The sequence below is a fragment of the Miniopterus schreibersii genome (genome assembly GCF_964146895.1).
Source record: "Miniopterus schreibersii genome assembly, chromosome: 11".
In the NCBI taxonomy this organism is placed as follows: Eukaryota; Metazoa; Chordata; class Mammalia; order Chiroptera; family Miniopteridae; genus Miniopterus; species Miniopterus schreibersii.
This window is the reverse complement of record NC_138111.1, coordinates 18030189-18043059: the sequence shown is the minus strand read 5'-3', so window position 1 is coordinate 18043059 and position 12871 is coordinate 18030189. Positions and strand designations below refer to the sequence as shown.

The following is a 12871-nucleotide window of genomic DNA, read 5'->3' as shown; positions in this document are numbered from 1 at the left end:
GTTTCCTGATCAGGACCGTGTAGCACTGTGAGGCACCTCTGTTCCTGACACTGCAGGGTGATACTACATCATTTTCGCAGTTCAAACCTATTCTCTTAGAGCTCGGAGTTCCCCCTCTAACAACCCGGTATTCCTATGAATAATTATGACCAGCTACAGCCACACATTAGCTCAAGTTTAGTTTTTTGCACTATCACTTTGTACAGCTAAAAGCACTTTGAAAGAACATAATCTGTATATGCACCCTAACTCATTGTGTATAATACCTACCTCTTGTGAATATGTGCTAATTACAGCTATAAACTTACCAGTGTACTATTAACAAAAACAAACCTGATTTCTTTTTTAATCCCTTTAATGAAAAATTTTTATTTTAGCAATACATATGATCTGGCTAAGATTTAACATGAGAGGAGACCCTCTTATGAGTTATCCCCCACAGCACCCTGTACAGCACCTGGCATGAAACCTCAAGTTTGGCAAACTCTCTGCAAATGTTTTACTGAATAACTGATTAAACAACTAAAGAAAATAATGAGTTATTTAGTGGCCAAATGTAACACTTGGTATTATATCATATTATTATTGTTGAAGGAAGGATTCATAGTAAAAAAATAAGAGATCTGCACATAGTCTACTATATAAAGACCTCAGGGTAGCCTCTCTTCTAGATGGAGTTTTTCTTAATATCAGGATATATTTAAGCTAATTATCACTATGCGTCTTAGTGAGAAGGTGTTTTAGAAAAAATGATTTCTACTTTTAAGTGTTTTCCAAAAAGGTGATCTCTGACACTTAAGAGCTCTTTCTCCTCCATATCACCCTAGGGGCAGAGAAAAAGCCTGAGGATTGTTTTATACAGTGGAAAGGGCACAAAGCTAAGAGTTGGGTTCTGGTCCCAGCCCTGTCATTAACTGTAGGACAAGTCCAAGGACACCTATTCTATCTCACAGCACTGAGAAAACTATAAGATAGTGGGAGAAACACTACAGGATAGGAGAGTTCACAGGCTTATGGAGTCAGACTTGAGGTCAAATCTTACTAAACTTGATGACTTCGAGTTGGTCACTCTTCTGAACCTTAGCTTCCCCATCTGTGTGAAACTGTTATAAAACAGCACAAAGTTGTATGAAAAGTTACGTGAAGTTGTTGTGAAATAATTATACGCATAGAGACTTTATAAAATGTAAAGCACTATGCTGGTTACTATGATATCTGACGAATTTTAAAAGTCAAGATGTAATTCAACAAGCATTCATCTAGAGTCTTATGTGCAAGGCACTGTGCTAAGTGATGGGGAAATACTATATATATATAAAATTCATAAGTAACTAAGTGGCAGAATTCCAAATGGTGAACCAGGGATACATTTAACAAGTCAGAGTACTGCTGCACCTGAGATTTTCACTTAAAACATTTGGAAAGAAAAAAAATCACAACATGAATTCTATCATATTGTTACCATTAATAGCAGCTTACACTTATTTCACTTCAATGTGGTCAGTCTGCCAAGTTTTAGAAATTTGGCAACATTGTAATGGGGGATGCAGAAGGCAGGGGAGAAAGGTTTTCAGTCTGTCTGTCTCTCCTATGGTTACAACACACAACTAACTGAACTTGAAATGAGCCACCCGCCCTAGAGGGAAGATTGGTTCTTTCTTAGAGAGGACCATACATGGTGGGAAGAGGGTAGAATGCACCTTCTTCCTACCCAAACAACTACGTACTCAAGAGTGAAAGCCCTTTGCATTGAAAAGTGACTGTCGTAGAAAAGTTTATGAACAGATTTCTTAAAACAGGAGAAAAATTACATCATATGCACTTAGTTTAGGGCTCTCAAAAATAACTTTATAAATACATATTATAATAATATAGATAAGCAAAGGGGGAAATTTTCAAGCCATGGTACCAGTGTATAAAATGAAACTTTTCAAGCCATCTGAGCAACAGTTAGGTGAGCAAACCACACATTTCGGAGCTCTAAAGCTGTGCTTTAAAATGCCAAGCAGCCACAGCAAGTTCGCACTTGTCCACGCATTCTGTATGGAGGGCCAGGAGACTTCTGCTTCTTTCCCTAGGCTCTGCTTGCTAGGCACAGCAAAAGGACAGGAGGCCACAGCTGAGCTGAACTCACGGTCAAGGCTGAACTTCCTAGATACCCACTGAAGTGGAAGCCATGTCAATCTACTGAAGATTTCAGATCTTCAGAAATGTCACGGAAAGTCCTATAAGAAGAAAAAATAAAATTCGTTTTGCTTTTGGAAATGAGGGAGGTGGGAGGAAGAAAACCACAGAGAAACTAAGATTTATAAATGTACTGTGATATATTGAGAATATGAGTTCCCTGCCAATATGTACGTGGTTGAATTTCACATGTGAAATGTAAAAAAGAAAGGAAAAACAGCATCTTACCACTAATTAACTGCCATAGAATAATACATTATTTTTATAATCTGAGAGCCTTGATGAGGTTATATAGTCATTTTTCTTAATATTTTCACAGTTAATATTTTGAGTATTATTTCGAAGTTTGCTAGTTGTCTCTCATTCTTTAGTAACAAGAACTCCAGTTTTGGGGTTGTTTTTTTGTTTGTTAAAATTTTATTTGCTGAGTTCACTGTCTCCCACACAAAAGACTATTTCCCTTGAAATGAAGAATCATGTGACTAAGTTCTAGCCAATGAAATGTAAGTGTGAGTGTAGCACAACTTCTGAGCAGTGTCCTTAAAAGAGAAAGGGGATCTTCTTCCCTTCCCCCCTTCTTGCTGGCTGCAAAGTATACACAGTGCTGTTAGAGAAAAACACTAGAAGATCAAAGATCAAAAGCTAAGTGAGGAAGTTTTATTACAAGACAGGAAACCTGACCCAGCAGAGTCCAAGCTCTGAGGGACGTGGTTCAGGGCAGGAGAAATGGGGTTAGGCCTTTTCATCAAACTACCTGTACTGAACGGTCTGACCCACATAGGCAAGCTGAGTGAACATTACTAACTGGCAGGTCACATCTGGGCTGCATTGAAGTGGTGTGCTGCATTTATGAGGAGCCTGCCTCGGGACTGTAGTAGCCAGTTTGCCTTTACTACATAATTTATATGCCCAGGCTGGGATCATGTCACCCAGTCAGGTCTGCATCAGTGCTGGCAGCCACCTGGCCAGGTCAGGGTTTATCAGTGAACATCAGCTCCAGCACCCATGTTAGGTGAAGAGACCTCACACCAAGGCTGGCAGAACATCAAGAAGAGGGGAGGCTCGGCATGGACGTTTGTGGAAGTTATTCCAGCCCTGGACTGCCTACCTCTGGACTGCTTTCACACGAGAGAGAAATCAACTTCTAGCTTATTTAAGTCCTTTGAGTTCTACTGATGGTGGGTTTTTTGAGTTTGTTCATTTTGGGTTATACGACGCCAAATCTATCTTAAAGGGTACAAGTCTGACGCAGAAGTTCATTACCATCCTTTTAGACAAAAGTTTCCTGGCTCCTTTGCAGCAATATCACCAATTAGGAACACAGAAAAACATCTGAGCTCAAAAAGCTTGTTTTCAAAACAATTTTAAAGTCTATAAGTTATACTAATTTGTAGTCACATCACTACACCATATTGTTCCTTCTTAGATTATTTACCAAAAAAAGCCCATTTTATTTTCATACCTATAAGCAACTATTAAAAAGATTACTTCACTATTTCATTAGAAATAGACCTAAAATAGAATCTAAGAAAAGTGTTCCAAAATTTCAGGGAACCACTCACAGTTGTGGAAACAAAAGATGACAGAAAGCTGTCATTAGGGCCCTAGCTGATTTGGCTCAGTGGTTAGAGCATCCGCCCTCGGACTAAAAGGGTACCAGATTCGATTCCGGCCAAGGGCAGGTACCTCGGTTGCAGGCTCAATCCCCAGCCTCTCAGGCATGTGTGAGGGGGCAACCAATCAATGTCTCATTCACATTGTTGTTACTCTCTCTCCCCACCGACCTTCCACTCGCTCTGAAAAGCAATGGAAAAAAATATCCTGGGGTAAGAGTTAAAAAAAAATTTTAATAAAATAAAAAATTTTTTGAAGTTGTCATTAGGTACAAATCACTGAAAAATCCGCAAAGCAAATAATTCTGAATTTCAGGTGCAATTCCACACCCATGCCACCTCTTACATCTTTTGTCTTCCCTATTTTCAGTTCATATAAATATTTAGGAGGGTTAGCTAGAGAAGGCACAGGTAAATTAAAGACTAACCCTTTTGTACAATGCCAGGAGTACTTCAATATCAAGCAGGGCACAGGTAAAATGTTACAGAAAAGAGATTACATCAAGGGTGCTCAACTATCTCAAGGCTCTTTCAATGGATGGTGGGTGCTCTAAGCCTCTGAAGCACGCTTCCAACTAGCACAGCTCTACTTCCAAAGGAACAACTCTGAGGAAGAGGTCAGAGCTTCCCGGCCATGGCTCCAGTGGCTTTGAAAGGGTTTATGTGTGACATGGCCAAAACCACCATAGTGATAGGAATCAAAATGAACTGTTTCCTTAAATGATTTTATACTCTGAGAAAAAGTCCCCCAAACTACGATTTATACACACACACTTTATACGTATTAATTTCTAACTGTCAATCAGATATTCTCAATAGCATCACTATTGACATTTTCGTGCACTATGTTTAGCAGCATCCCTGCCTTTACCCACTAAAGTTGTGACAATCAAAATATCTCCAGACATCACCAAATATCCCTTGAGAGGAGCAAAATCACTCCCCCTCGCTGAACCATTGCTCTAGATATCTACTTATTTCTATACCAATTTTTTATAGTCTCACCAAAATTTGTATTTTAACATCTGTATAGAGGCAAAGCTGACTACCAACTGTCTCAGATGACAAGAATCTCAGGCAGCACTCAATTCTGGGAAGTCCTAGAAAAGCTTTATGACCAATAACCAAAACCTGGCCAATCTGCAAAATATTTCCAACACCCCACAGGTTTCTAAATTCATCCTTTGACATCTGTTCAAATTTCTACGATACCTGCAAGTGTGAATCTCTAACGAGTCAAACTATGAATGAAAAGTTATGCCTCAGGGCAAAGATGCATGAAATAAGATTAAGGCTGTGGTTGGCCTGGTGACTGCCTTCTGTTGACAAGTAAGCTTAGCTGTAACCTTGAAATTCATACCTACTATTCAATTCTGCCTCCAGGCCAAGAAAGCCTCCAAATGGACTCAGAAGAAAGAAAACAAAATTAAGCAAGCCGAGAAAACAGTCACTAAGAGTTTTCCATCTCAACAGCGTATCTGGGTGGTGATGGTGGTGTGTGTGTAAAATCCTCTAGACGTAACACTGACCTTAAACCAACTTCCAATTATCTCCTGGAAAACAAGCCCCATAACCTAGAGGTGCAGAAATCATTTCTTTAAAAAAAAAATTTTAACTGAATTTATTTAAACTAAAAATACAAAACAAAAACAGTTCATTCAAACCCATCTGCCCACTCCTCTCCCCTTGCAGCCACCAATCTGTTCTGTTTCTATAAGCTTGGTTTATTTATTTTTTTAAGACTTTTTTTTTCCTTAATCCTCACCTGAGGACATGCTTAGAGAGAAAGAGGGAGAGGAAGGGAGAGGGAGGGAGAGGGAGAGAGGAAGAAAGGGAGGGAAACATCCCTGTGAGAAACACTAATCAGCTGCCTTCTGTACCTGCCCCAACCAGGGATCAAACTGCAACCCAGGTACTGTATGTGCCCGGAAACTGAACTGGCAACTCTTTGCTGTGCAGGACGACGCTCAACCAACTGAGCCACTCCAGCTGGGTGGTTTAATTATTTTTTAGATTCCACATGTAAGCAAAATCAAAAGTATTTGTCTTTCTCTGATTTCTTTCTGGCCTCATCAAGAGGCACAGAGCTAACTAATTAACAGAGCTCATAAAACTGCAACTCTCTAGATTATGAAGAAAAAAAGAAATAAAGACTACACTGACAGGATTTCTAAAAATGGTAAATGTCTTATCTAAACTACCAAATTACAGTCTTCCGTCCCAAACCATGAGGATTATTATGCTCCTAAGAACCACAGTGGCAGAAAAAGCAATGCAGAATGGGACCACATGTGACCAGGGGACAGAGGACAGCTGCTAGCATTTTAGTTCCTTTAATAGCAAAGGGGATTGTGCAATGTGGTTTCTCATTCACAGTACTTTGCTCATTGAAAATGTTCGGAGATCTGCTCCCCTAAAGTTTCAATGCAATTTTTAAAAAATTCATTTCTGTAAATCTTTAAATCTTTTCTGATTTAACAACTCAAGAGCTATTGACTCTTGGTCTCCCAGAGATGTGGAATAAACTTTGAATGAATGTTTAAAAATAAAAAGCTTTAAGTGATGATGAATTTAACTTCCGTTGGCTGGGCATAGCTAAGTGTGTATTTCTTAAACCCTCACCAGCACACAGGTACAAAACCTGCGATCACTCTTATATCATGTCATCACTATTATGCACATCCCTTCCCTTCCAACAAATATGGAGTAAATTTCTAAGGCTGGGTTTACTATGTTCCATCTGTTTTTATCAACCTCAAGTTTATATTGCAATAATCTTTTTATCAAATCTTCTCTTGGTTTCACTAACCTATTAATTCATCAGATTTTCACTGAGCTCTTTCTATGTGCCAAACACCATGCTAGGAATGGTAAAAGAGTGGCAAACAAGTCAGACATAGTTTCTACCTTCAGACAGCTACCAACTAGTGAGAAAGATAATTAATGAAACACACACTTATATAATATTAAGTTCAAATAGGAGAAGTACATGTTATGGGGACACACAGCAGGGACATCCTTCCTAGTCTACAGAGTTCCAGCAATGCTTTTCACAGGAAAAGTACTTAAGTATAGACCATGAGGCTGGATTTGGCTAGAAAGGGGGTGGTATTCTTTACAGAGGGGGAAATGTGCAAAGATGATACTGACTTCAGGGAACTAAAGTTCAATATGGCTAGAAAATAAAACACAAAGGCAGGCAGCAGAAACATGAGTCTGCAGAGGCAGGCAGACGGAAGGCATGGAAAGTTTATCTTGAAGGCCATGTAAAGCCACTGCAGGAATTTTAAGTATGGAGGCACAAAACATTTATGCTTCAAAAAAACACAGAGGCTGTGTGGGGGTGCAAAAATAACTTTCCCCATGTTAGCGTAGGTAGCTAGATATTAATAAAGAAAGGGAGCAAAGGGAACAGACATTATTAAGCATAATAAACTGGGGAGCTGACTGGGATAACAAGCCTGCTTCACTAGGGCCTGCAGTACTCACAGGCTCCCAGGGAACCTCTGCATCCTAACCCCAGGCAGGCAGGACGGTCCGAAGGATCCTCGCTGGTCATTACCACGCGAGGAACAAGACCAGCAGGAGAAAGCCCTCCGCTGGGCCCTTGCCCAGCAGCCCGCACGCACGGGGGAGGCGCTTCCACTTCGAGGCATGCGCAGTAGACACCAAGATGGTGTCCATAGGGGGCGGAGCCTAGCCTGGGAAAAGGATAGGATTGGATAAGGGACACAGAACCGCAGAAGGTCTAGGAAATGGATTGGTTCGGGGGAGGGCCCAATGCCGCGCAGGAAAGGCTGGGGAGTTGATTGGTCATTTTGAAAGTGCGCCGGGTCCTGCCCGAGTCCAAGACACCGAACCAGCCGAGCAGAGACAGGCGCTCCCGCCCGGGCGCGCCCCGAACGCTTTCCCGTGACGCCAGGAAGGGCCCTTTTCCACCGGCAACACTGCTGCCTTCTGAATTCTCCTAGCTGCACTAACAATCAAGTTAACATGAGAAAGATGAGCAGGAGAGATGTCCAAAATTTATTACAGATGTACTTTTGGGGTATCATAAGACATGAGACCCAAAGACACACTGGGCACTGAGGTGCATAAGCCAGTCTGGACAAAGGCCGGGGAGACAGGGGTTTGGGGTTTCAAAGGAAAAGTAGGCAAGTAGCGAGAAAGAGCAAACCTGTGGTAAACAAATTCCTGCCGGGCCCCCGGCGACAGTGGACACAGAAGGCAGCTCAGCAAACAGGCTGTGCTGGGCTTCTCCCAGTCTGCGCACTTACTTCATAGGAAAAGGCTAAGGGGATGTTCCTTTCCCTTAAGCAGGTTTTTCTATCTGAATTCCTTTAGGCAGGTAAGGGGGAAAGGCCAACGTTCTTTCTGAGTCTTTTGTTTCTTAATAACCAGCTTAAAATCAATATCCCAAGAGGCATACTTCGGACGGGCAAAGCTTTTGTCTGCGTCAACTGCATCATGAAGAGCAGACTGGAGGGAGCCGGACTAGAGAGGCAGGGGCCAGAGAGGCCACTGAAGTGATCCTAGCACTGGGGCACTCCACTGGGAACACAGGAGCGAACAGATTCGGGAAATCTGGAAGTGACAGAGTCAAAGGTGAGGCAACGGTCAACAGAGGGCGAGTCCAGCAGCTCCCTTCCCAACTCCAGATTTCTCTCTTTTCCCCTCATTGTTCCAAACTGGGTTGATGGGAAGGACACTCCCTGCTGAAACTCTGAGGGTGAATGTAAAGGTCTGCAGGGTTGCTAATGTTTCTGGAGAACTACTCTGTATCTCATTTTGCAAAGACAGAAAAGAAAAAGAGCTTTTTGAAACAGCAATGAGTTTCTAACTGTTCTCTAGAGAAAGATAAAGCTGAGTTTCTAAAGGACCACATTTGATGGTCACCTTTGGGGGTGTCAGGTTGTGAAAGAGGGCAAAAGAAAACTAATGCAGAGAACAGCGTTCCTGGAGGAGTTCCTGGATATTCTCCTACTTCCTCCTCACAGGTTTTTCTGAACTTTGATATTCAGGTTGCTGCTCAGTTTTTGGTAGGTGTGAAGTAAGTACATCAAATCAAGTCTGACCACCCTGTCCAAATATCAAGCAAGTACTCTAAGTCGCATAACTGCAGGAGTGTTTTTGTCCTTCCTCACTCTTCAAACAGCCCCAATGTTAACAGAGAAAAGCGAAAGTGATAGGTTCTGATGATAGGTTCTGATTACTGAATCAGCCCAAAATTGTGGGGAGCCAAACGACGTGTTGTGCCCACGACGTTCACCACCATCAAATACTGCATTCACCAATATGGATGGGGGCTCTCCCTCCTCCATCTTTCCTTAGGTGGATAGCTTATCTGTAGATGGTAATACACAGAAACAGTCTTGCAAATGGGTCTTTCCAGCCACCAGTGCCTGCATCTGCAATCAGAAGGTAAGTCTGCCTAATGAAACGCAACCAACCACCCTGTATTATCACACTGTAACAACATCAGAGTTCCCAAGATAAGCCGAACCATAGCTCATGCCTCTGCAGAGACTATTCCCTCACAGCCCATTCGTTCCTTCAACTAGGAATTGAACATATTCCAGATACAAAACACTGTTTACAGGTGCTGTGGATACATCAGTAACTAAAGTTGACATGGCCTCTGCAGTAACAGCAACCAGTCAAGTGGGAAAAGAAAAGACAGATGTGTAATCAAGAGTATAAATGAAAATTGTATTATAAAGGAAATCTAAAAGGTGCTATCTGTAAGAGCATTAAACTAGCAGGAAAGATGTAACCTAATCTTAGGAGTAGGGAAGGCTTCTCTGATGAACTGACATTTGAGTTGAGATCTAAAGACTGACTAAGAGTTAATTATGCAAGGAGAACTGGGTGGAGGGGAAGAGTCTGCCCAAATAGAGAAAGCAGCATGTATAAAGGCACAGAGTTTGAGTGGATCCTGGGGTATCTGAGGCCTGATGGGAAGCCAGTATGGCTGCAGCTCAGAAAGCATGGGGAAAATGTTTCAGCTTTAGTGAGACAGGCAGAGGTCAGATCATGTAGGGCCTTATTAGCCATGTCAAGGATTTTCATCATCCTCCTAAAACCAATGGGAGGCCATTTTGGTAAAAGTATCACAATCGTATGTACCTCTGTTACCATCGTAACTAGTTAGTTAATAATAGCAAAGGGGAGGCCAGACATCATATATATGGTCACCTGGGCAGCTTCACCAGGAAGCTGCAACTTCACGCTCCCCTGGGAGCCACCGGTCCATTCCCTGCAGATCCTGGGGGAAAGGGACCAAAGGGGGAGACGGGCGCATGCGTAGTGAAGTCAGGGTGACACAGGGAAGGTGCCTGACTGTCGGTCTAGCCTAGGGAAAGATAACTGGCTACAGGGGCAGAGCCACTGCAATTGCATAAAATCCAAAAGGGTTAACTGGTTAAGCTTCTGGTTATAACCCCAAGACAAACAGTTCTCACTCTCTTGCTCTGCTCCTAGCTCCCTTGCATTCACTTGCTCCGTGACCTGCACTCACCCAGGGGCTAACTCGCCATGTGGCCTTGGCAGCCACACGGCCCGTGGCCATGCAAATCCCACATGCAGCTGGGAACACAAGCTAAGCTAGCCAGATGCTAGACTGGACTGTGCTTTGATATGAAGCAGAAACTCTGGGTAGTGGATTTAATCTTAGCCTTGCTGAAAACAAAATTAAACTTTTTCCAGGGCGGGATGGAGGGAAATGGGACCTTAGAAACCCAGGGGTTTAATTCCACACAAATAAATATCACCCATTCTCCGGTGGGGGCCTCAGTAAATTCTCTTCCCCATGGCAACCTAGGAACTCCACTTCCACCAGCAACAGGTGGGGATACAGAGGGCACCTCGCCAATAACAACTCTAGTTTGAAAAGAACACATCAGCGGTATGGAGGGTGGACTGGAGAACAGAAAGAGTGGAGGTTCAGAGAGTAGGTAGGAGACTAAGATGACCAGGGCAGTCCAGGTGAGAAACCTAGTAGGTGGGCCTGGCTTAGACCAGGGGGTGGCACTGAGACAGAGGCAAGGGCAGATTTGAGGTGAAGATGGTGAATGAGAAGATGGGAAGTAATAAGGATTACTACACATGGCACATGTAAATGGAGGGTAACGTTTACTGATGAAGGAAGGAGAGAAGAATGTTTTTTCTTGTGGAAGGGAAGAGATGGTTCATGACGGAAAAGAAAGATCTTTAGCTGAAACACGCCAGACCAGCTCACCTGTTTTTCAGGCTATGTGACTACCAGAAAATTATCCTCTCTAAGCCTTCATTTCTTCATCTATAAAACATGGAAAACACCGTGGCTGGTTTGGCACAGTTGGTTGAGGGTCATCCCATGCACCAAAAGGTCACCTGTTAGATTCCCCATCAGGGCACATGCCAGGTTTGTGGGGTAGACCCCAGAAGGGGGCGTGCAGGAGGCAGATGATCAATACTTCTCTCTCACATCAGTGTTTCTCTCTTTCTCTCCCTCTTCCTCTCTCTAAAAAAATCAATGAAAACATTTTTAAAAAAATACATGGAAAACAACTGTTTCTAATCTCATGAAAATACTGGACAGATTAAGTAAAATAAGATAATGCGTGTAAAGTTTTATCACAGAGCTTGGCACACATTCCCAATAAATGTCACCAGTGGTTGTGTTTATTACTATTTAATATGTCATTTAGACTTTCCACTAAAGAGGGGTGTACTGAACACATACTTCTTTCAGACCCTCTCGAAAACCCATTAGAATGCCATTAAACGAATTTTTAAAAAGGTATAAATCTACCTAAGAAAAGGAAAACACAAGAGAAGATAAGAGGTAAGAGCAACAAACTTTTAGAAGGTGGAAAGTAGATGGACAACTGCAATGTCCCAGTGTACCCTAAAAGGCAGAATCCTAAGCTAGTAGTGGAAAAAGCCAAGAAATAACCTGATTTATTCAGCAAAATCCCTGGTGAGGCTTAGGAATTGGTGACAACAAGTAACTCAGGAAGTGTGGTTGAAGGTGGGGCTAAACGCAAAAGGATCACTTTAAAATCTGCTTATAAAGCAGTAAGAGCCATGGCTCCAATATCCTCACCTCCCTCCCTCCAGCCAAGCAACTGCTCCTATCATTGGCAGAAAACTAGAGTTCTTTCCCCACTGGAGAAGGTAAAAAAAAAGTCTCTGGACTAGGGAATACCAGGCAGAGATGGGGTTGGGAATACATACTGACAGTGGGTAATTTAGTGAATGTTTATGTTTTGAACACTGTCCAGTCCCTTTCCCCATCTCCGCTTCCAGAATGTTGGCAACCACACCATCAACCTCTAGGCAGGAGATTAGAAGATCTTTCTCTGAGGAATTTGTTAGCCCAAAAGGGGAACCAAAAAGCACTGACATCGAAAGTTTCACAAGACAATGAGCCTGCCAGATTATATTGTGGTAACACACATAACTCATCTACAGCCCCTGAGTGTCTCACTCTTAACATGAGCCAAAAATATCTGATCTCTGAAATCATGATTATGTTGTGTTAATATTATAAAAATGAAGGGATTTTACAGATATGATTAAAGTATGCTGGGTGGGCCAGGCTTAATAAGGTGAGCCGTTTAATAAAGAGTTTTAGCAGAGAGAAGTCAGAAAAATACTCGCCAGCTGGCCTTAAAGAAGCAAACAGATGTGTATGAAGAGCCTACGATGGCCTCCAGGAGCTACAAGCCTCAGTTGTACAACTGCAAGGAAATGAATTCTGCCAATAATATGCAAGCTTGGGAGAGGACCCCAATCCACACATAAAATCCCCCGCTTCAGCTGATACCTTGACCACGGCCTTGTCAGATCCAGAGCAGAAGACCCAGCTGAATTGTGCCTGGACTCCTGACCCATGGAGATTAATAAAATAAATGCATATTGCTTTAAGCCACTAAGTGGTAATTTGCTATGGATTATAGAAAACTGATATAGACTTGTATACTAAAGTAGGTAAACTTTACTTATATAAATAATACCTCAATAAACCAGACTGAAAAAAATATGACAGCAGATATGGAAACCTCTATGGAGGTTTTAGAAGATAAAGTAGG

At 42.3% G+C, this 12871-nt stretch overlaps 1 protein-coding gene across 2 annotated transcripts in view; it reads right to left on the bottom strand.

Moving 5' to 3' along the window:
• Window positions 1-347: 347 nt before the first annotated feature.
• TMEM245 (transmembrane protein 245) overlaps window positions 348-12871 on the bottom strand; it is a 64823-nt gene continuing 52299 nt past the window's right edge. For both annotated transcript variants that reach the window (XM_081152064.1, XM_081152066.1), the window contains one exon: window positions 348-2225. In XM_081152064.1, the coding sequence (XP_081008190.1) occupies window positions 2180-2225 (46 nt within the window). In that variant the 3' untranslated portion in view covers window positions 348-2179. The remainder of the gene's footprint in view (window positions 2226-12871) is intronic.